This window comes from Thermobia domestica, chromosome 3, assembly GCF_964235325.1.
Source record: "Thermobia domestica chromosome 3, izTheDome1.hap1.1, whole genome shotgun sequence".
NCBI classification, from domain to species: domain Eukaryota; kingdom Metazoa; phylum Arthropoda; class Insecta; order Zygentoma; family Lepismatidae; genus Thermobia; species Thermobia domestica.
Genome location: NC_137456.1, coordinates 59,198,640 through 59,222,330, shown reverse-complemented (window position 1 = coordinate 59,222,330; position 23,691 = coordinate 59,198,640). Strand labels below are relative to the sequence as shown.

General features: G+C 36.0%; 1 protein-coding gene across 2 annotated transcripts in view; it reads left to right on the top strand.

The window, feature by feature from the left end:
• Window positions 1-23,691, top strand: part of LOC145680415 (glutamate receptor ionotropic, NMDA 2B-like) — an 868,333-nt gene that overhangs the window by 752,493 nt on the left and 92,149 nt on the right. For both annotated transcript variants that reach the window (XM_081750925.1, XM_081750926.1), the window contains exons 10-11: window positions 15,136-15,319; window positions 22,658-22,767. In XM_081750925.1, the coding sequence (XP_081607051.1) occupies window positions 15,136-15,319; window positions 22,658-22,767 (294 nt within the window). The remainder of the gene's footprint in view (window positions 1-15,135; window positions 15,320-22,657; window positions 22,768-23,691) is intronic.

Genomic DNA, 23,691 nt, shown 5'->3' with positions numbered 1-23,691 from the left:
AGTAATAAATAAGGTTTCTTGCTGCGTATCAGTAAACACGGATAACTGCATATAGTGGCGGCAGCAGCACTTCAAAATTGATGGTTCATTATCTGTTTTATAGCGCGCTGAATTGGGGTAGTATGAACGTAAGATTTGCGGTTTAATTGCGCATGTGAAAAGGCAACGAACGATCGCAAAATAAGCTATGAGTAAACGTATGTATATGTACTTGCTGTTTGACTAAAGTTTTGATTGATTGGTTTACGTTGCTGTTCGGTAGAAGCATTTCTAGAGAGTCGAAGTATTCACGTATTGAAGACCTGCTATTGGAAATTGAAATTGAGATTTAAAAATGTACGTTCATGTCTGTATTGAGATCTTTCGTCATGGTGTAGTTTGATATATGTATTTCGAAATACAGTTGTGATCTACTGCCCGTTCTTGCCCGATTTTTATATTTATCGTCTTTTCAAAGTTAGGTGTAGCGAGCCGGATACGCTCTTCGTGACGTGAAGAACCTGTACGAGGTATTGCGTTCTAAACTATCAAACGAAGCACTTTATAATTATGATACGAACAGTTATGGAATGTAAATTTTTTCTGTGGATGTTCTTCGCAGTGTACGAGTGACTTTAAGTACCTTCAAGGAGTATGTTTGAGGAGGAAGTTTCTGTAACAGAGTTTCACGTCTTCCCATTCACCATTGTGAACACAAGTTTAGGGATATCATTTACTTCCTTCTCCTGAATTGGTACATTAGTAGGCTTTAAATTACGTATTTGCGTTTCCATTGAACATACCTCTTTTCTCGACAGTTCAGTTCTATTTTCTGGTACAATAATTTAATGGGTCGACAAAATCTAGGCGACGATGGTTTGGGATTTTGCTACAAAATTGCTTTGTCAACCTCCCCATCTGATGTAGAATACAACTGTAAGGGAACGAAGGAGATAGCAAAAATATCTGAGCCACTAGTTCAATTTATCTTCTGTTTGAACTTTCTGCTTATATACATTATGACAACTGCTTCCATCGCAACCCCACTCACACACTAATTTCATTATGTCTTCATCTTTGATGCACTGTTTAATATAATCTTCATGTAAAATCACGATGCGCTCAATTGTCTGATTTACTATTGCTTGTAAATTATATCCGGCTGATGTGTTAGTTACTGTAATATTCTTTTCTCTGGGATAACGCTTTAATTTTGCTTCCCACACCACTTTATACGACGGATATATGTCACAATGTTTTGCCTTTGCACCTAGTCTCAAATGTGCATCTATAATAAGTGCCACGACTTCATCCGGAGAATAAGTGTTTGAGAGAATTTTGGCGAATGATAAGCCTTTTTGATTTTCGTTGCTCCCTTAGGTGTCGTTTGAGTGATTTCTCCTAATACAACCGCGGCATCTCTTTTTCCAGCAGCTCTCAATGAACATTGGGTAGCCAACACCAGCTCTTACTCAGAATGCTTTGTAACGAGTAGCTGTACAAGTTTTTTCTTCGACTTTATTTCCGGATCTTCGAAGAGTTTACTAGGTCTGCCTGATTTGCTTGTCAAAGACCTATGCTCTTGGCTTCAAGAGATCGTTTTGAAACCAGTAAATACTTTATCAGAGAACTTAATATGTCCTTCCAACCAATCATTATATTTGGATAAAAATTTATCAGTCATTCTATTACACAGCTTCCAACGCTTCTCGAAATCACTTTGAAGGCACTTAAAGTCACTCTCACACTGCGAAGAACATCCACAGAAAAAATTTACATTCCATAACTGTTCGTATCATAATTATAAAGTGCTTCGTTTGATAGTTTAGAACGCAATACCTCGTACAGGTTCTTCACGTCACGAAGAGCGTATCCGGCTCGCTACACCTAACTTTGAAAAGACGATAAATATAAAAATCGGGCAAGAACGGGCAGTAGATCACAACTGTATTTCGAAATACATATATCAAACTACACCATGACGAAAGATCTCAATACAGACATGAACGTACATTTTTAAATCTCAATTTCAATTTCCAATAGCAGGTCTTCAATACGTGAATACTTCGACTCTCTAGAAATGCTTCTACCGAACAGCAACGTAAACCAATCAATCAAAACTTTAGTCAAACAGCAAGTACATATACATACATTTACTCATAGCTTATTTTGCGATCGTTCGTTGCCTTTTCACATGCGCAATTAAAGCGCAAACCTTACGTTCATACTACCCCAATTCAGCGCGCTATAAAACAGATAATGAACTATCAATTTTGAAGTGCTGCTGCCGCCACTATATGCAGTTATCCGTGTTTACTGATACGCAGCAAGAAACCTTATTTATTACTTAACACAACTGTGCTGTTCGAATGTAGATTAGACGTAGTTGCCAAAACTACTTTTTTTCCAGTCAGATTCTGATTCTGGCCCACTGTGCAGTGTTGCCCACGAAACTTGACCTAATATTTTGTATCTATTTTGTCTTTAATATTTTGGGAATTGTCATGTTTTTTAGGCTTGTCTCTAATTTGAACATACACTTCTCGTCTCTATTCCAAGAAACTTCTGTATCGTGTATAACATTACTTTTGAGTTTCTCCAAGTACTGAATTTCTCAGTCACCTTTCATGCCACTTGTTAAATTCAGCTTATTTTTTAAATATAATTTCTTCCTAATCAGATATTTTTTTTAGTTTCTTCTCGCAAACGCGAGAACTATATCTTGCAATACGCCGAAAACATTTTCTTAAATGCAAATAGCTAATAATAACGCGTTTGATCACCGTACCACCTGTGTGACGTGGAAAGCGGGGAATAATAATAATAATAATAATAATAATAATAATAATAATAATAATAATAATAATAATAATAATAATAATAATAATAATAATAATAATAATAATAATAGAGGAAGAAGAATTAATCAGAGTACTAGTGATTAATTATTTATTAATCGACTTTTATTTCCTTGGTATAACAACATTAATTTGCAAGAGGTTCGTGGTGCCTCAGTGGTATAGCACTCAAGTCTGCTTCGATCCCAGCTCTCTCGAAGTGAGCTTTGTAGTGTATAAATATCGCATGGATGAGTTTCTTGGAGATCTCCCATTTTCTTTACTCCATCATTTCGTTCATTATTATCATCACCGCCTCCATTAGCCTAGGATCACTATTGCTAAGTTTAAAAGAAAATGAAACTAATCCCTAGCAAGCGCAAACCACACCTAAAAAGTAAAAGAAAGCAACATCTGCGTGCACGCTAGTAATAAATTTAAGATTTTCATGCTTCGAGTTTGTTTCTCCTGTAGTTTTAAATGTTTCTAACCTATTATTCTGTTGAAATTTCTATGTCAGAAATATAATATTTAAGAACAAAATGTTTCTTATTACCATTATCTTCCCGATAATAACAATCTTAATTTGATTGATCAAATTTGTACGCCTCCCTCTCTCCTTATATATAAATATTTTTTTTATTTTATTTATTTATTTATTTATTTATTTATTATTATTATTATTATTATTATTTTGTAAAAGACTTGCTTTTGGCTCTTGTGTAGAGCTGCCGAACTCTGCCCAACACACTGCGAACGTCTGTCCCTACTTTGTGTGACGTCACTCGCTACGACGAAGGTCTTCTCTTATTTCGAAGGTCGTGGCTCAACGCGTTTAAACTAACACATTCTATCTGAATATAGTTAATATATGACAAGTTTATTTCGACAAAATTGTAAACGTTGCAATCAAATAAATTAGTAGACATTTCTCATACATAGATATTCAGCTTAAGGTAATACGAAATATAATACCCAGCTTTTTCTCTCAATAAGGTGTAAAGCGAAAATCCGATTCTGCAACTGGTCTCACCAACTTTTATCATAATTCATGCATCTTCTGAAACTGTTAAAAGTGAACGTATAAATTGTGTTACATTTTCCCACTTTGCTTCCTAAATTCATCTGTTTCCTTTACAGAAGTTAGAGCTACACTAGAGGGAGAGAGCAGCAACGTTGCTAAAGCAAGCAGAAACAGTTTCCTGTAATGAATCACAAAGTCATTTCCTCATAAACACGATAAAGACATTTTTGTATCGTGTGGTTCACTAGATACCTATGCCTCGGGTTGTTAGTATAGTTTTAACTTTAAAGAAGAAACAAAGAACAACCGAAACACCAGGACAAAGACACTAAAGTCTTTTAATATCTTACAAAAAAGTAAACTCATATCATTAAAACATAAATAAATAAGCAAAAAGTATGTAAAGAACAAACATTTCTTTCGAAATGTATTAAACGAATATTTCTCACGAGCAGGGGCGCTCCCACGGGGGTTGGTCTACCGGATCTGGATCCTGGTAGACTTTTGGACCACAAACACTTTCTCAATAAAATTATACTAGTTTAACAGAGAAATAATTGATGCAGCATGAAACTGTAGTCTTTCTCTTATAAAAACAATCTAGTTCTATCATTTTGTACCTGAAAATATAGATGGAAGTATTTTACAATTACTTATCGTCTTTTCGGGTGCAGAATAATACACGTTCAATACTACATAGATGTAATGGCTTGTAGTTTTGGACCTCCTCCCAAAGTTTGGACCCCTTCCAATAAAAAAAAATTTGGTGCGCGCCTCCTCAGGACAATCATGATACATTGTTTATTAGTTGGTTGAATTTGAATTTAACTTCTCTTTTAGCTGAGGATGAGACGTAGAGCTACAATTTCGTGTGGAATCCGAATCATATGAGCTTCCACTGGGGATTGAACCCAAGTCTACCAAGACGGTAACTCTATTACTGTTAATTATGTATGTAGCTGTCACTACATTACACTTATTGTTTTATAACTTTAGGTGATAGACCCGTGGAACGCTAGAAATTGATAGGGAATTGAAACAGAAATGGTTCTGCTAATTAATGTAAGAGTATAACTGATAGAAGCGTTAAATTTAGGTTATATTAGAGATCAAAATTAATTTGATTTTACTTAGTTCGGAGAGAGCAAAAATATACTTCTCAGGATGATTTTTTTCGTGTGTTTCGTGTAGTAGGCTCTTTGTAACCTTATCCTGTTTACCCATACCACTACCACACCATGTATGTTATCAGAAGAAATATTATTCTGCTTCTTTAAGAGCGCGACAAAAAAAAAAAAAAAAAAAAAAAACTAAGTACTGTTGTCCGAGCTTTTAAGTTCCTTGTTCTTCGCAACAGTGATATTATATATGATTCCTAATTCATATTTCTCGAAGAGGTATTGGATAGAGCGGTATTGTGGTGAACAAAACATTTTTTTACAGCTCAACATGATATAATCGCGGCAGGTACATCTCCAATAAAGGTTTTAGGACTTGTTGTATATGATATTCAGCATCGAGCTTTACGTTTTGGATTCCTTTAACCCTTTGGGGATCCTATGGTACAATTTGTACCATATGCACTTTTCATGGTACATTGCGTTATTTCTCTTCCATTTGAGCTTTTTCGTCCGGTTTTTTTTTTTTTTTTTTTTTTTTGTTTTCCAAGTCCAGAGGCCTTGTAGAAGACATTACGTATGGTTTCAGACCGTCCTGCGTCCAGACATAGGAGGTGATGACGTCATAAGTCAAAAATTTATTTTCTCATTTTCTAAGCCTATGTTCAATATTTTTTGGCGGGCTTATTTTTCTACGTAAAAGATTGAAATTTTGCACAAGCATTCAGTTCACCGAGTAGTGTTTACCAGATTTTTTTGTTCCGATGTCAGTGCTAAAACAGGGAGGGAACCAGAGGGGAAAAGGGGTAAAAATAGGGATTTTTTTACCCCCAAAATCCCGTTTTCCGTCATTTTCCCGCCTCACATACATGATAGGACCACGAGAGTCATACCGTCTGAAAGGCCGTTCCATTCTAAAGAGAACGACGGTCGAATTATTATTCTAGGGTAATTAGGGCCGTCTCAGTGAATTTTTATCCAAATATACTTCTGTATAGGGTAAAAGCGGGGCATGGTAGGGAAATTGTTTCTGGCGGGCCTATTTTTTCACGTAGAAGATTGAAATTTTGCACAAACATTCAGTCTACCGAGTAGTATTTACCAGAAGTTTTTTTCCGATTTCTGCGTAAAAACAGGGGGGTCCAGAGGGGCAAAAGTTGAAAAAAGGGAAATTTTGCCCCAAAAAATCCCTTTTTTCAGGAATTTCCCGCCTTAGATACATGATGGAGACATATGAATGGTACCGCCTGAAAGACAGTTCTATTCTGAAGAGAATGATTGGCGGATTATAGTCCTAGGGTAATTAGGGATGTCTCGGGAATTTTTTTCCCTGAGATCATAAAGTTTTATGGTACTTTGGGGCACTGTGTTAATTTTTGATAAAAATTCTCCCGCCCTTACTATTCAAGATAGAAACTTGAAATTTGGCACACACATTCAGTATACCAAGTACTATTTCTCAGATTTTTCTTAGATGGCTACGATCACACAGGGAGGGTCCAGGGGGGGCCAAAGTTCGAGAAAAAAATTCGTCCCTCCGAAATTTTCACTTTGACATTTTTTCCCGCTTATGGTATATGGTATGAGCACACAAGTGGTACCATTTGAAAGCCAGCGCTATTCTGAAGAGAATGAGGTATGAACCATGATCCTAGTATAAATAGTGACGATACAGTAGCTGCTTGACTGAAAGTCTAAAAAATAGCCCAAAAAGCCAGGATCCGGAAAGGGTTAATAAGAGATAACAGGCCACTGCTATTCATTGGGAAAGCTATAACGAACTTATCAGTAAAACTCTTCTCCCAAATGAAATGATATCTTAACGTCTCACGATTGTGTGCTTAAGGCAAGTGAATGATGATGGAAGAATTAGTAGTTTGAGAATGTGGGAGGAAACTGGAGTTCTACGAGAAAACCCATGGACACGATGTTGTCAGTTACAAATTTAATTGGCTGGGGATTGAATCAAGGGCCCCACTTACCAGGGGTAAGACTTTTACCACTGAGGCAACGTGCACCCCCCCTAAAACTCTTTTCGCTTTAAATGGACAAAGTCATATTCTAATATGTTCCCAGTATGCTTACATGGAAGTTTCTCCATACAATTATAGTCTTGTAACAGGTAAAGAAATACCACCGGTAGTTTCAGTGAGTTTGCAAAGTATTTGAAATAGTGTCACATTTTTCTGCAATTTGACTTTCGGCTCGTTGTATGCTGTTCCGCTAGGTGATGTACTTTGATTTTTGTTTTCATTACGTGTCCAAATGTCCCATGTGGTTTTCTTTGTCTATTAAAACATTAATTCTATCACCCAAAGCTGCGCGCTACTACCTAGAAGAGTGCCGTACTTCGGAGCTGTAGCAAGCTCCGTAAAACTAACAGCACATTTGATTATCTGTCCTTGTATAAATACTTAATCTTCTGATTTTATTTTCTGCACAACAGATTATGAATTTAACTCTTTTTTGGAGAAATCCTGAATGGTTTCGACGCGTGGATAGTCAAATGATTGAGGTTAACGTTCCTTCCCAGCGTTGAAGCTATATGAAACAAGACAACAAACTTTGGCATGGGAAAGTCGTGGGGTATGATTTATACATCGTTAGAGAGCATATGGAACACAGACTCCAACAAGGTAACATTTGTATAGTGAAAAGATATCAGGGGCGGATCCAGGGGACGATCGTCCCCCCCCCCCCACAAGAGGAAACTTTCGTATTTTATATATATAAATAAAATCCATCCCAGAGTTTGTAGCTCTTAAAAGTATATCTAAGTAGCAATATTACAACCATCGCCTCTGCCCCAGAAGTCCGTCCTGGATCCGCCCTGAAAGATGTCTTGTATGGAACCATCCTGAAAATAAACGTAATTTACGTCAAAAAAACTGAGCTTCAAAACATTTACCAAATTTTCCCTTCCCCCTACTTCCCCATATAAGCAACAAGTTCTTTTGCAGGGTATTAGCGTGTAGCGGACTACTTCATTGCTTCACATACCAACTTTTATGACCGTACTCTCAAGGGAAGCGATCCCTCGAAAAATAATCCTGATGCAGAAAGCAAAAAGACACGAATTTTACTATCCCCTCTCTCCGCCGTAGTAGCTCCTACATACATAAAATGAATATCGGTGTCAAGGTTCGTCCTTCAGAAATACATTAATACTAAAATTACCTTCCTAGCTTAATTATGGGCTGAGCAATTAATGTTTGCAACATTGACTCTACATTTGCATCCTTCGGCGTTTAAAGGCTATATGCTAAAGGATACCTAAGTAAATGATTATAAAAGAATTTGAAGAAATAAAAAAAATGGAAAGAAACTTCAGGATAACTGCAGTTCACTACAATCTCAAGTAGGCTGGGTTTGAACTAGGGACCCTTCACATCCTGGATACCATTGAGTCCACATGTCTATATTTACTCAACAATTCTTATGTAGATACTTAGGTTAGTTCTAGTCAAGGGACAGATCTCTATCCTTGACATTGGAACGTTATACGAATGGTATCCTCTACTAATTTTCCTTCGAACCGTAGTGTATCTGTACAAGCTCTCTTTGGAGAAATATAACAGTTTGTCATTGCGAATTTCCCGTTTCAGAACCTAAACCCAATAAATGAACCAATCGGTTTTATCTCTTCGTTTCTACGTGTGTTCAAAGCAGAAAGAGAGAGAGAGAAAGAAAGAGAGAGAGAGAGAGAGAGAGAGAAATGACGGAATGGGCGTGTACTTACGGAAGCGACAGAGAAAGAACAAAAAGTCATCGGCGCTTAGCTTATAACAGTCCTAGTTCTTGTATGTAGAGAGGTGGCGGATGTGTATCTCAGCACGCAGACCTCGCAGTACTTTCACTCTACCAAAGACCTTTTGGTACCCCCCTCCTCTTGTTCCAAACACACATAACACACAGTCTGTGAAACTCCTCAGCTGATAGAAATTGATTCGCGATTGGCTGGGGACTTGTAATTCCCTATGCTCTCAGCCTCAACATCCTTTCTCGCCTAAACCTCGAGTTTCTCCTTTCATCTGCTTTTGCCCTTTTCTGGTTCAAAAGCTGTCTCTTCCTTCCCCCCCCCCTCTCTCGCTCTCCTGTAGGTTCTCATTCTTCCACAAGACATCTTCCCCAAATTCTAAACGTGTTTAGTAAGTGTCAATCGTTTCCGTTCATTTCTGTTACATATATATATATGTTGCTCTAAAAGCTTCTCCTGTCATATGTTTTCATCGACATATTTTACGAAACGTATGTTATATGTTATCGTATTCCTTAAACCCAATCGTATGAACTTTTTGATAATGGTATATCGAAACGTTTTGGACTGAAAAAGGTGTAGATAATGATGTACCGAAATGTTATGAAGTGAAGTGTTTAGTACTTGCTGATTTCCCTGTGGCTTGTAGTTGCTTTTCAACGTTCAGTTCTCAAACCACTACTTCAATTTTGGCTCTCGTTCGGCTTTTATAAGTTCGCCTGAAAAATACCTTAAAGTTAATGTTCAGTTATCAGTAAATGAACATATCTTCTTCCCACTAACCTTTTATATGTATAATTTTTCGGAATAAAATAGACCATTTGAATATAGTTCGTGTATCAATTGGATTTTAAATTTAGTTACGGTATACATTTCGTAAGTAATTATTTATACAAAGTTCTCAAAATATGTTCTAATATTAAAATGAGATATAAACAATATACCTACTTTAATTTTGAATATTCCTTAGAAATCTGCCCTAGTTATTAGAATCTTGTCGTCTTGTCTCCTTCACCGTTATCGGTGTTATTACAAAGCATCAGCTTACGCCATGTATGCTACAAATGTGATTAATTTGAAATGTTTTTATTGGAATTGTAATTAATTTTACAAATGGCGGAATCCGCCATTTGCATTTTTTTTGGTCGACTTTCTAGTCGTTTACCTGTTACATATAGTATTAATTGTATTTTTAAGTATAAATTGTTAGTTAGGTAGGTTATGGTATATAAAGAAATAATTAGTCAAACCCAGGTAATAATTGTAATGTCTTAGTCAGGTATGAAAATGGTCAAAATCGGGAAGGAGTTCCAGCGGGAAGAAGAGGGCCAGTTACCCAGATGATCGGGGTGAAAATGTTGGATAAAGTGAAAAATAAATGAAATGAGTGCGTGTAGAGTAATTGTAATTGTGTGTAAATGTTTTCGTGTTCAAATGTGATGTGTGTAGATGGTGAATGATGAATATTTTCCACTTTAACCACTTCCTCTTCAGCAGTTCACTATCGGAGATGTTTGCACTTTCACAATCATCGCGGAACTCCAATGTAGAGATGCCTATTAGAATCAGAAATATGTTTATTTTCGTTATAAATAAGAAATAGAAGAAGAAGAACCAAAGGAAAGCTTTTAGAAATGATTCTGTAAGTTTCAAGGATCTTAAATACATTCTTTTTAGAGCAAATATCCGTTTCATTTCAAGTTTAGAAAGATGTTTCCGTATTTCTCCACTGAGACCTTTAGAGTGAAGCTGAATAGTGATGAACAATTGTAGACAGCTGTTAGGTACTAATAGTTAAACTCCCAGGCGGCTGACTTTAACGACATCGGAATTCGAAAATCGATCCCATAGTATGATAAGTGTCTGAATTTAGGTAGTATGTTGAGAAATCAATTTTCCTATGCTGCATCTGCACCAAGAAATGTTTCAATGATCAATTTTCCTATGCTGCATCTGGACCAAGAAATGTTTCAATGGTCAATTTTCCTATGCTGCATCTGGACCAAGAAATGTTTCAAGGGTCAATTTTCCTATGCTGCATCTGGATCAAAAAATGTTTCAATGGTCAATTTTCCTATGCTGCATCTGGACCAAGAAATGTTTCAAGGGTCAATTTTCCTATGCTGCATCTGGACCAAGAAATGTTTCAATGGTCAATTTTCCTATGCTGCATCTGGACCAAGAAATGTTTCAAGGGCCAATTTTCCTATGCTGCATCTGCACCAAGAAATGTTTCAATGATCAATTTTCCTATGCTGCATCTGGACCAAGAAATGTTTCAATGGTCAATTTTCCTATGCTGCATCTGGACCAAGAAGTGTTTCAAGGGTCAATTTTCCTATGCTGCATTTGGACCAAGAAATGTTTCAATGGTCAATTTTCCTATGCTGTATCTGCACCAAGAAATGTTTCAATGGTCAATTTTCCTATGCTGCATCTGGACCATGAAATGTTTCAAGGGTCACTTTTTCTATGCTGCATCTGGACCAAGAAATATTTCAAGAACCAGTTTTTCTTTGCTGCATCTGCACCTAGTGGCGGGCCTAGAAGGTAAAAACTGGGGGAGGGGCAGCCACAACCCAGACTATAATAGGTTTGTCATGAGTTTACTATAAACTTCCAAAAGTATACCAATAATAGCTTAAATTATTTTTATCATTCAAAAACTGGGGGCCCAAGATTCTCCGGCCCCGGCCAAGATCCTCCTCTGTCTGCACCAAGAAGTGTTCCAAGGTCAAATTTCCTATGCTGCATCTGCACGAAGAAATGTTTCAAGGGTCAATCTTCCTATGCCGAATCTGCACCAATAACGTTTAGAAGTCCCTGTGTATTCTTAGTGTTTACAACCCTAGGGAAACATACTTTCTGTGCGCTTCTAAAAAAAATTAAAAAAAAAAAAATAATAAAACAGCTACAGAATGTTCTACGAACAAAAGCGGCAAAAATATTCAAGTTCTTTTGTTCTTGTTTACTTCTAACTGGGACAAAAGTGGTTGAAACAAGGCTGCGTCAAACGCATTTTACATTACGACTTGTTATTAGAGAAAATGTTGATATAAGTTCCACATAAAATTAGGTCAAAACTTGAAAACAATCACCTTTCCCTCATGTCTTGTAGTAGATTTGGAACTACCAACAATCTCAAACAGTTTTAAAGTTGCCACAAATAATTTTTGTCATATTATATACAATTAAAACCAACTTCCCCTTTCATCAAGAAATTCAACTTTTTCCTTTCACTTCACATCTTTCCCTTTGCACACCTACTCTAACTTTTGGATTTGTTGATTGCGTAGTTCTTCTGGGTTTTCTTTTTGTGCTGGTTCTGTTTGAGATACTTAAGTTAAGCATTCTCTTACGTTTTCATCGCGGTTTCAGATAAAATATTTCATGCTTATAAATTATAAACGATTGGAAATGAAAGGATGAAACGAAACGTGAGATAAAAGAAACATCACCGTGTGCATCGAGTGGAGCACTCTGTCTTCCCCGCAGAGAGATCATGGTGGCCTGTTTTCGAGTTGTGTGAAAAAGTAAATTTAGGTTGTTCCGGTTTCTTGCTCTTTCTTAGTATTTTGTATCATGAGAAACCTTGATGATACTTGGACCCTTCATTTATTTTTTTTCTTATACTCGTACAATGAAAATGTTCAGAAATATTTGAACTTAAATTTTCTATTTCTGTGCATGGTAAAAATCTTTGACGATTCTCGGACCCTTCATTTGCATTTCCTTTCAGTTTTTGTTATTGAGAAAAATCTGGGTGATAGACGAACTTTCATTTCCTTTCTTTCTTTGTTTGTTTTCTTTTGTGTGTGTGTGTGTGTCTGTGTGAAAAATGTTATTGAGCTTGAACTTTTATTGTGTTTTTTTCTTGTTTTCTATGTTGAGAACCTTTGGCGATTCTTGAACCTTTCACTTCTTTTTTCTTTTTCTTTTCGTTTTTGGTGAAAAAACTTTCGCGATACTTGGACCTTTCACTTCTTTTTCCTTCTCTTTTCTTCTTGATTAATTTTTTTCTCGATACTTGGACCTTTCACTTCTTTCTTCTTTCTTTCTCTTTTCTTTTTGGTTAGAAAAACTTTGGGGGTACTTGTAACTTTCAGTTCTTTTTTCTTTCTCTTTTCTTTTGGTTGAGAATATACTTGGCGATACTTGGATATTTTACCTCTTTTTTCTTTCTCTTTTCTTCTTGGTTAAAGAAACTTTGGTGATACTTGAACTTTTTCATTTTTCTCTTCCTTTCGTACTTTTTTCTTTTTTCTGTGGTAAAAATCTTTAACGGTTATTGGACCTTTCATTTTCCTTTCTTTTCTTGATGGTGAAAGCTTTAAGTGATAGTTGAACCTTCTTTCACTTTCTTTCTTTTTTCTGCTGAAAAACATTGGTACACATGAACTTTCATTGTTTTCTTTCTCTTTTTCTACGATGAGAAACTTCGGCTATCCTTGGACCCTTCATTTTTTTTTTCTTATTGATGAAAAACTCTGGCAATACTTGACTTTTATATTTTTTTCTTTCGTTCGCAATTTTCTCTTATATTTATGGCGAAAAACTTTGGCGATCCTTGAATTTTTTATTCTCTTTCTTTCATATTTTCTTCTTTTTCTTATATGGTAAAAAATTAGCGATCCTTGGACCTTTCATTTCCTTTTTCTTATTGGTGAAAAAATTTGGTAATACTGGAATTTTTCATGTTCTCCCTTTCGTTCGTAATTTTCATTCTTTTTTCTATGGTGAAAAACGTTGACAATCCATGGACCTTTCATTTCCTTTTCCTTATTGATGAAAACTGGCAACACTTGAATTTTTCATTCTCTCTCTTTTTTTCTTTCTTTTTTTTCTATGCTGAAAACTTTGGCGATCCTTGCACTTTTCATTTTCTTTTTCTTATTGATGAAAAACTTTGGTAATTATTGATTTTTTTCATTTCCTCCCTTTTATTCGCAATTTACTTTCTTTTTCCTATAGTGAAAAACTTTGACGATCCTTGCACCTTTCATTTCCTTTTTCTTATTGGTGAAAAACTTTGGCAATACTTGAATTTTATCTGTTTCTTTCGTACTTTTCTTTCTTTTTTCTGTGGTGAAATACTTTGAATATCCTTTGAAATTTCATTTTCTTTTTCTTTCTTTTTTATTATTGCGAAGAAACTTGGACGATAGTCGAAACTTTCTTTTTTATGGTGAAAAACGTTGGTACACTTGACCCTTTATTGTCTTTTTTCCCCTTTCCTATAGTGAAAAACTAAAGGCTCTTGGTCCTCTCAATTTATTTTTCCTGTTTGTGAGAAACTTGGGCGGGATATTTAAAACTTTCACTTTCCTCCTTTTTTTTCACAATGGTTAAAATCTTGGTATACTTGGTATTTCATTATATTTTTTTTCTTTCCTTTTCTTATATAGAGAAAAACTTGGAAGATTATTAGACTTTCCATTTTTCTTACTCTTGCTTTTTCTTGTTCGTGAAGAACTGTGGCGATAGTTAAACCTTTTTTTTTTTTCAATTTATTTCTTCTTTTATATGTAATGAAAAATTTGAACGACGGACAATGCGTATGTTCCAAGACAGAGTTGAAAATAGTTTAACCCTTTAACGCGCCCTTTTTTTCCGATCAAACTGATTTTTTTAAAAAAATTTGGAGTGGTTTTTGTGTAGGAAACAAGGGATTTTTTAAAAAAAACAATTAATGCAAATAGTGTGGTCTATGGGATATTTTATAGTGTTTGCATATAGGGTCTATGCAAAGTTGTGCGTTGACATATGCAAACTCCACTAAAACTAGTTAGAACGAATAAAACGGATGTCAGTGTACTTGCACTTTTGCATTCATTACACTTTTGTCTAACACAGAAAAAGTCAACAGCTCAAAACCTGTCAACCTAAACGAGCAAAGAAAGCTCAAAGATGACAATATGGCGTAACTCCGCGTGCAGCAAGTAAGACAGAGTCCAACGTTGGCTTACTATGACATCTAGCGGAAAATTCAGAACTTAATTCATGAAAGGGCATCTTAGCTGATACGCAAAGCTACTTTTCTATGTCCGAACTAGAAATTACATGCTGCAATACAATTTCAAAGTAAACTTTGCATATATGCAAAGCTGCGCTCTAAAGGGTTAACAAATCTGTTACAAAGTTGTCCAAATTAGAATTTTATAAAATAAAAGAAGTGGAATTCGTATATTGGAAGTATTTCTAGACTCAATGAATAAAGTTTTATCAGCTTAGTTTAATTACAAACTCAAATAAATGCAGTTTTGAAGTCCTGTATATTATCCGCAGATTTTAACCCACATTGGTCTAATTTGTATCGTTGTTAAGCAGAATTATTTTGAGGTTAAATCTACATATGAAACATACTGTACATAAGTACGGCATTATAAAATGCTGATGGCATATTTCTTTTCTTTTTTGCAGAACGGAACTTGGAACGGATTAGTGGCAGCATTAATAAACCACAAAGCAGATATGGTGATGACTTCGCTGAAGATAAATTACGAACGATCCGAAGTGATTGATTTCTCTCTGCCCTTTCTAGATACAGGGATTGCTATTGTTGTAGCAAAAAGAACTGGAATTATATCTCCAACTGCCTTTCTTGGTAAGTATTAGACTATTTCACTTAATTATAATATATATATATATATATATATATATATATATATATATATATATATATATATATATATATATATATATATATATACAAGAAGTGTTCAATAAGTTTTGTACAAATTGTTATGATATTGTTTTGCAATATAATGATGAAAATTTAAATGAATATACTTTGATTCTTTTTCTACAAGACCATGTCACTCAATGTAGCCTCCATCTGCTGTGACTTATATCGTCCAACGTTCTTTCCATGCCTTGAATGCACTTTGGTAAAATTCAGGTGGCTGACTTTTACACAAGAAATGAAGGCCTTATCACTGTCGAATGTTCTCCTCGCAGGTTGACCTTCAGAAGCCCAAGCAGAGAGAAATCCGAAGAAGCCAACTCCGGAATTAACGAAGACTAAGGGACGACTTCCCTTCCCATTTTCATGATTTTTTACTGTGTCGGAATGGCTATGTGAGACTTAGCATTATCATGATGGAATTTGATTACTTTACCTTGCAGCTCCGGTCTGTTGGTCTGAAGAGCACATCATTCCTTATTCAGTGACAAATACTGACGCTCATTGTTAATTATGGAGGCATATTCCAAGAAATCTATGAAAATAACACCGCACTGATCCCAGAAAAAGGAGGCCATAATTTTCTGGCCTGATCTGGAAGTGTAGTTATTTAAACCGCTGGAACCAACGTTGGATACTAGCATGGCCTAATATGTGATCCCCATAAACCGGAAGGACTTCCTATGAATCGATGCGGCTGATTTATCAGCAGTTTTGAACAGGAATTCCATTACCGACTTGTACGGACCTAATGTCTACTTCAGTGTCCTTTGTAGTTTACCTTTGAACAATAGAAAACAACAATTATTACCAATTTGAAACATCAAAATATATTTACCTAAAATTTCATAATCATATTGCAACTAATGAAAATATGTAACCCATCTGGGCAAAACTCATTGAACACCATTTGTATATTAATACAAACAATTAAATACAGTGGAGCGTCGATTATCCGAACGTCGGTCAACCGAACGACCGCTTAACCGAACTGTGTACTCGCTCGCACCTGTTACTCTCCCACCCTACCGTCCCCCTCACTTCCAAACCAAGTTTCCCACAGTAGTCGCCGCACTGAGCCACCGCTGGCGGAACATTGCTTCTAATGGGGCCTTCATAAGGCGCTGCTGACCGGCCAAGCCGCCAGTCGCTGTGTTTCAACAATCAGCACACTTCTGTCGGTTTGGCACTGGCTGTAGAAGTAGCGGCAGTATCAAAACTGTTCACAGCAACAGCTGCGCCAGCTTAGAGTTGAGGCGTGCCGCTCCGCGCATGGCAAATAAACATGTACAGTTCGATTATCCGAACAAATCAGTTTTCCGAACACCCATGTCCCCCAATTACTTCGGATAATCGACGCTCTACTGTATAGTATTTAGTATGCAGTCAATAAATAAACCCACCAACATTCGGTTTTTCTTTTCTCTCTCTCTCTCTCTCTCTCTCTCGCTGAGAAGATTTAAACTGTCTGTTAAAGGATATGGATTAATGAAAAGCTAGAGATACTAGCCCTGTTCCTCAATTGGGAACCTATGTCTTTCCATTCAACGAGTGACACCCAATCATCAATATCTACAGGGTGTTAATAAACTCAGGTACATAAATTTAAGAGGTGATTCGTTATATCAAATGAAAGAGGAGAAAAATCGAATTAAACATGTGTCGAACAACGCCTCCTTTCAGAGATATAGACTGCCGAAAATGCGAAACATCATATTTTTTTAAAAAAAAGCCTTGAATTGAAAATTATGGGACCTCTCGGAAGTGGCTCAAGAAATTACACAGGAACTAATATTTGCTGTATCTAAATATGCACGTTTCACGATCCTCTGATATCGAAGCAACGAATTCTCAATTAGTACATAAAAAATGTATCCCAGTACCCCAACTTACTTTATACAATTCGTTACGTCGGTGCCGGGCGATTGTAAGACATGGATTGCAAACCGTTGTAGTGCAAGACTATTGTCAAAACACATAGGGGTCACATTGAGGCTAACAGATGTGGCGCTGTAGAATTCTCTAAAGTAATTTTAGTCAACTTAGGATACGTATATGCGCCTAAACTTTCTGTGTTCTACGAAATATGATATATCGTATTGTATAATGCAAACAGTAACCGATGATTGGTTGTTCAATTGGAATTTTTCACCTTTTCACCACCAAGGCTATGTAAGATTTGAATCGACACCTTAACGCATGACCAAACAACATAAACTTCCGCCGGAAACACTGTCCAATCATTAGTTGAGTTCGTTATATGTTTTGTAGCACTCTCCTGTTAATGGCCACTAGAAGGGGTCGAAAAAATGAAAGTTTGAAGACCCCATTGCGGTAGTGCGAAAAAGTTATGACAGCATGTAAGTATTACCCCTGCGAAATTCCAAAACTTTAGGATAATATCTTCTGTTCTGGTAAGGTCTCTGAAGATTTGAAAATTTTGTAAAAATAGGAAAAATATGAAGTTTTGTAAATTTTCAAAGGAATCGTAGGCCCTTTCACGGTAGTGCGGAAAAGTTGTACTTACATGTAGGTAATACCTGTGCGAAATTTCAATGATATTTTTCCTATTTTTAGCAATTTTTGAAAATTCGTTTAAAAATCAAAACTTTTATCTTTTTTATTTTTAATACTATACATTTATCACAGGATCTTTCATAGTAGTAACGAAAAGTTGGGCTTACATATATTTAACTACCATAAAAAGTTTCAGAACCCTGGGATAATATTTTCTCTTCTGGGAGTTGACCTGAACTTACATGTTTTTTCTTACTAGTACATGAACCATACTCTTTCAATCAAAATAACTCATTTGTTTCAAGTAAAGCAGCAACATTTTACAACTACACAGTTATTAGGCTTCAAATGTTTCATTCATACAAATACCTGACAGATTAGAATGTTTAATATTTATGTTTTACAAACAGAAAAATTAATATATACATTATAAAACTTCTGGCCTGTCAATTTCGGGTTTGTAAAAAATTTTCGCGAAGGTTTCACAATTCACATTTTATACTGACCCTTGAAGCTGAATGATGGCATACTCTTTCTGGGTTTCAAGGTAGTCCGAATAAAGCCGTCACGGTTTTAATGACCGCAAAGTTTCCTGGAGGCCTCTGTAAATAGTTGTACAGTTCTTGCCGCAGCTTGGGTGTCGCATGGGAAGTCAGCGAATGACCATTTAGTTGGAACCTCTTCTTGCAGCATGGTTTTCAGATCCTCGGATATGTCATGTCATTCAAGACTGGTGGGAGGATCACTTTGGTTGTCTGCCAGTCGATCATGTCAATGTAGTCCTTAGCTTCAAAGTTTCTTTTAGGAATGTTGAATTTCGAACATCATCAGGTTCACCTGTTGCTTCAGTTTCTCTGACTCTGGCTTTTATAACTCTTCGAACTGCAAGTGTCTGCTCTTTCGTCGGTTAGCATCGCAATCAGAAAGTTTTCTATAGATGCGAAGAAAGTATTTGTCGAAGTCACAGGGTGAGTTTCTTCCAGATATCTAGAGATCAAACTGAGCTGGTGAACGTGTCGAGCTCCATCCTTAATTCAATATTGGACTTTGATACGAAACTGGAATGGAACATGCACTCTCATAATGAACTTCACTATGGTGTTTAGGCTGCGCGAAGGTTTCGTTGTGGAAACATACAGTCGTAATATCCTGTTCGCTGTTGTCAACCAGCGGAAGACGTTGAATCGCCCTGGACTGCGTTTGGCTAAACCTGCTGGACAGATTCCAGAGGAAGTGGCAAGAGCAATATTTATCAGATATTTTTTATCCTTACTAAGAATGGATGGATCAATCAAAGGCAAAGCATAATTAATTGGCTCGTATGTTAGTAACGGAAGTTGTTCGCAGCCGTCCAAAGATTTTCCAATGCTGCCAAAATAAGACGAAAAGCCAGAAGTGGGACCATCAAGGAATTGGAACTAAAATGAACTAATTCACTAAAATGAAGGAAGCAAATAGCCCATTGAACATGTTTGCCTAACTTCAATTCAAGGCAGCCCAGTACTCCGAGGAGTTCTGTTCTCCTGTTTTCACTGGTGTTCCATCACAACCAAGCACAAGAACTTTGTTGAGACCTCCGGGCACCTCTGCTGTGACTTAGTTGATAATACTTTCAGAGATGTCCAAACTGGATAAAGAGGTATGTGTAACGTGTCCAACGTAGACGTAAAAAAATCCTTCACAAGAGAATAATGTTCTTTCATTAATGTACTCTGATAGAACTTCTTGCCAAGCTTTTCTCTTTACAATGTATTATCAAGTCGGCCATCAAAGTAAAGACCTAAATAGGACCACATACATTTTTCAAACTCTAATTTCTAAGTTCTAATATACTGTGATTAATATAATGTATGAAGGCGCTGTGATTAATATTAATATGAATAAAACATTTACGTACTTGTACGTAATAACTTGTAGTTATACGTAAAATGTTGCTGCTTTACTTGAAACAAATGAGTTATTGTGATTGAAAGAATATGGTTCATGTACTAGTAAGAAAAAATATGTAAGTTCAGGCCAACTGCCAGAAGAGAAAATATTATCCCAGGCTTCTGAAACTTTTTATAGTAGTTAAATATATGTAAACCCAACTTTTCGTTACTACTATGAAAGATGCTGTGATAAATTTATAGTATTAAAAAATAAAAAAAGATAAATGTTTTGGATTTTTCAACGAATTTTCAAAAATTTGCACCCCCTGCCAGAATATATCATTGAAATGACAGGGTTTTGAAATTTCGCACAGGTAATACCTACATGTAAGTACAACTTTTCCGCACTACCGCAAAAGGGTCCACAATTCTATTGAAAATTTACAAAATTTTATATTTTTTTTATTTTTAACCAAATTTTCGAATCTTCAAAGAACTTGCCAGAACAGAAGATATTATCCTAAGGTTCTGAAATTTCTCAGGGTATTACTTAAATGCAGCAAAACTTTTCCGCACTACTGCAAAGGGGTCCTCAAACTTTCGATTTTTTCGATCCCCCCTTCCCCCCAATGGCCACCATACCATCGATGATGCATTAGCTAAACCCTATCAATGTTGCTGGTAACGGAGGTACATAAACACGGTTTAACATACGATACCACCGAAGGAAGAAGTCACACGGGGTTAGATCAGGGGAGTTGAATATTCTCTCCTGTTCCAATACAGTTACACTGCAAGAACCATAACGAACACGTCATATGCATATTTCAAAACAAAGAAAAAATCTCCTGCATTGTTACAAATTTGCATTAGCATCATCATCATAGTTATTCTACCATTGTTGGCAGACCACTTGCTACAAAGTGACATACTTCCATGCATCACTGTCTCAACTAAGGATTTTCTGTTTTAATATTGTCCATTAGTTGCAGCATATTAAGCCTCTCCCTCTTTTTCATGTTACTTTATATTCTACCACGTCCCTCATGACAGCATCTTTTAAGCGTGTGTCCAGTTTCCCTTCCATAAAATTGTTCTTTTTTTTTTTTTTTTTTTTTTTTTGTATATTCAAGTGACAATAGGAGAGAAGAAAGTATGGTTATCGTGAAGAAAAATAATCGAATCCGAGATTTCAATGAATTTACACGTTCGAGACTTGAATGAATCGTATGGTTTCTACATACCAATTTTTTTCTTTTAAATTCTGTCCGCCTGTTTGCCCCGATGTAAACATATTTACTCATGCGGAGGTCATACAGTTCAACATTTCGCATCTTTTTTATTTTTTAAGTCTTTATATCATTTTTTGGGAAGGGTTTTCGAATTTTCTTCCAACCCCAGAAATAATGGTAGGTTGCTGAAGGGTAAAAACGAAAATATGTGAATTTCCGAAAACGGTTCTAAACGATGTTATTTTATTTTATACATTAATAATTTATTAACAGTCCTGTACTGTGATATAAATCGTTGTTCTGGGAAAACTTCAGAAGGGGCAGTTTACTCTTGGATTGAGTTCTTTCTGTATGACTTTCCCCAAAACTACTAAGATGATTTTGTTCATATTCATTAATAACCTAATAATATGGCAACACTCGTTTGCCCTAAAAAATTCACAGGAAATAGTTTATTCTTGAAGTTTTTTGAGGGGGCGGGGAGGGCGATTTTTTTTCAGAAACGACTGGGAGCTATTTTGTTCATATTTCATTATGAACCTGACGATATAACAACTCGTTTGTCCTGAAAATATCCACAAGTCGTACTTTACTCTCGGAGTGTTTTTTTTTTCGAGCGATTTTTTTAAAGAAATGACTGCCACTAGTTTGTACATGCTTCTTAAATAGTCTGACAATATGGCATAACTCATTTGTATTGAGAAAATACATAAGGTGTAATTTACTTTTAGTATAATTCTTTTCTGTCGATTTTCTGTATTTAAAAAAGTATTAGTGGATTTTGTTCATTTCTCGAAAATAAATGTTCCATTAGTAAAGTACAATACAAGATAAGTCATTTCTTATAAAACGAGCCACAAGGCTATTTACTGTTTGGTGAGGAATTTCCTTTGGGGCGCTTTTGTCAAAAATGACAATCGATTTTCTTCATATATTTCAAAAGTAAATATTTCATTAATAAGTTATGAAGTTTCGTAAATTACTTGTTATGAAAATATCCACAAGGGGAAGATTTATTTTCAAGATGTATTTACTTGGTACAAAGTTCATACTTCACAAATAAATCTTTAAGTAAAAACTGCAGCATAGCGTTCTTTAGTTTAAGAAATTGGAGCGAGAGAGTTTATTGCGGTGGCCCGTATCTTTTATTCCACTATAGTATTCCTCACATTTCCTCATTATGTACCCTTGACAGTCTTGATTTTTTTCATCGCTTTTGCGTAACGTCAGTGTTTTTGGCCCATGGGTACAATTTGCAAATCAAAGAATTTCTCCGGGGTCGATTCCAAGCGAAACATGGAACACATTACGGAATTCGGATTGCGCCTTAAACTGTAGGCCCAAGCTTTCGTGCTGAAAAGTCGTACTAATCTCCAAGCACAGAACGAAACATTTTATGAGTCTCGTTCTTAACTCTTTGTACTACATTATTGCTGTCACCTGGTGTGTCACGATGAAAACTTGGCGAGCGTTTGCTTTTTTCGTGTGTAGCAACCATTATTGTGGGTGTAATACTTTGGAAAATAGTGTTTTAAAGGCCAATGCGTTATTTATAGTAACTTTGTATTTTAAAATCGCTTTGAAGTTTCGTCTTTCTCCCTTCCTTAACTTTAACATCTTTTTTCGTTACTTCTTTTCAGAGCCTTTCGACAGTGCAATGTGGATGCTTGTTGCCTTAGTAGCTGTCCATGTGGCTGCTGTCACGATCTTCTTTTTCGAATGGCTAAGTCCTTATGGCTACGATATGAAGGTAATAATTAATTAGCAATTTTGCAATTATTATTACTATTACAAAAATTACAATTAATGCTACTACTATCACTTATAATAACAACTAAGTAGAAAAAGTGAAGCTCGTATATAATCATTTCCAACTGGGTGACCTGTAACGTTATCGCTTCTTGATCTCAATCTTTAGAAAGCACATAGAGAGGAAAAGGAGCAGGTACGAAAAGTGGCTTTTATAAAAAGTAGAGCGGACAGAATAAAGAAAAAAGCATTAGTGGGCTAGTGATTTTTTTTCAGAAATGATGCTGTTGGATCCCTATTTACTCATATACTTGCAACACTTCTTTCAATCCATTCCCCAACCTACTCATTTTCATCCATTTGATCCACCTTTTATCTCTTTCCCTTCCAGGACCGTAAACACCTACTTCTATATCAGTCAGTTGAAGTGACTGATCTTATACTTTAAACATACACAATAAAGATCACTCACTTAAAGTTTCAATTTCGTTAGGCGTCAACTGCTCGAGGATATTTGCTGCCATCTAACGACAAAATGTGTAACTTCTACAGCCTTTGTTTCAATAGTAGAAAATGGAATATGGATAATCTGCCGTTAATGTCACCGTTACTCGTTAATATGGTAACGGATTCAATCCATTAACCAATTCGACCGACGTAAGTACTTTAGCTATCTATTGATGAAAAAAGAATTCAAAAATGTTCTTTCGTTCAAACTTATCGTTTGTGGAGTAATGGACAGTCGAATGTACTAACATATCAATCTTATAAATTAAACTTGCGTGATCTGAGGTACCATAAAGTGTGCGGGCAGTGGATCCCCAGAGTGTTGACGGAAGACCTAAAGTTGGAGGGTATGGGTTGCGCTATTGAACATTTGTCACGTTAACATTTGGAAGGTAACGACTTCTTGCTGCTCATTGTT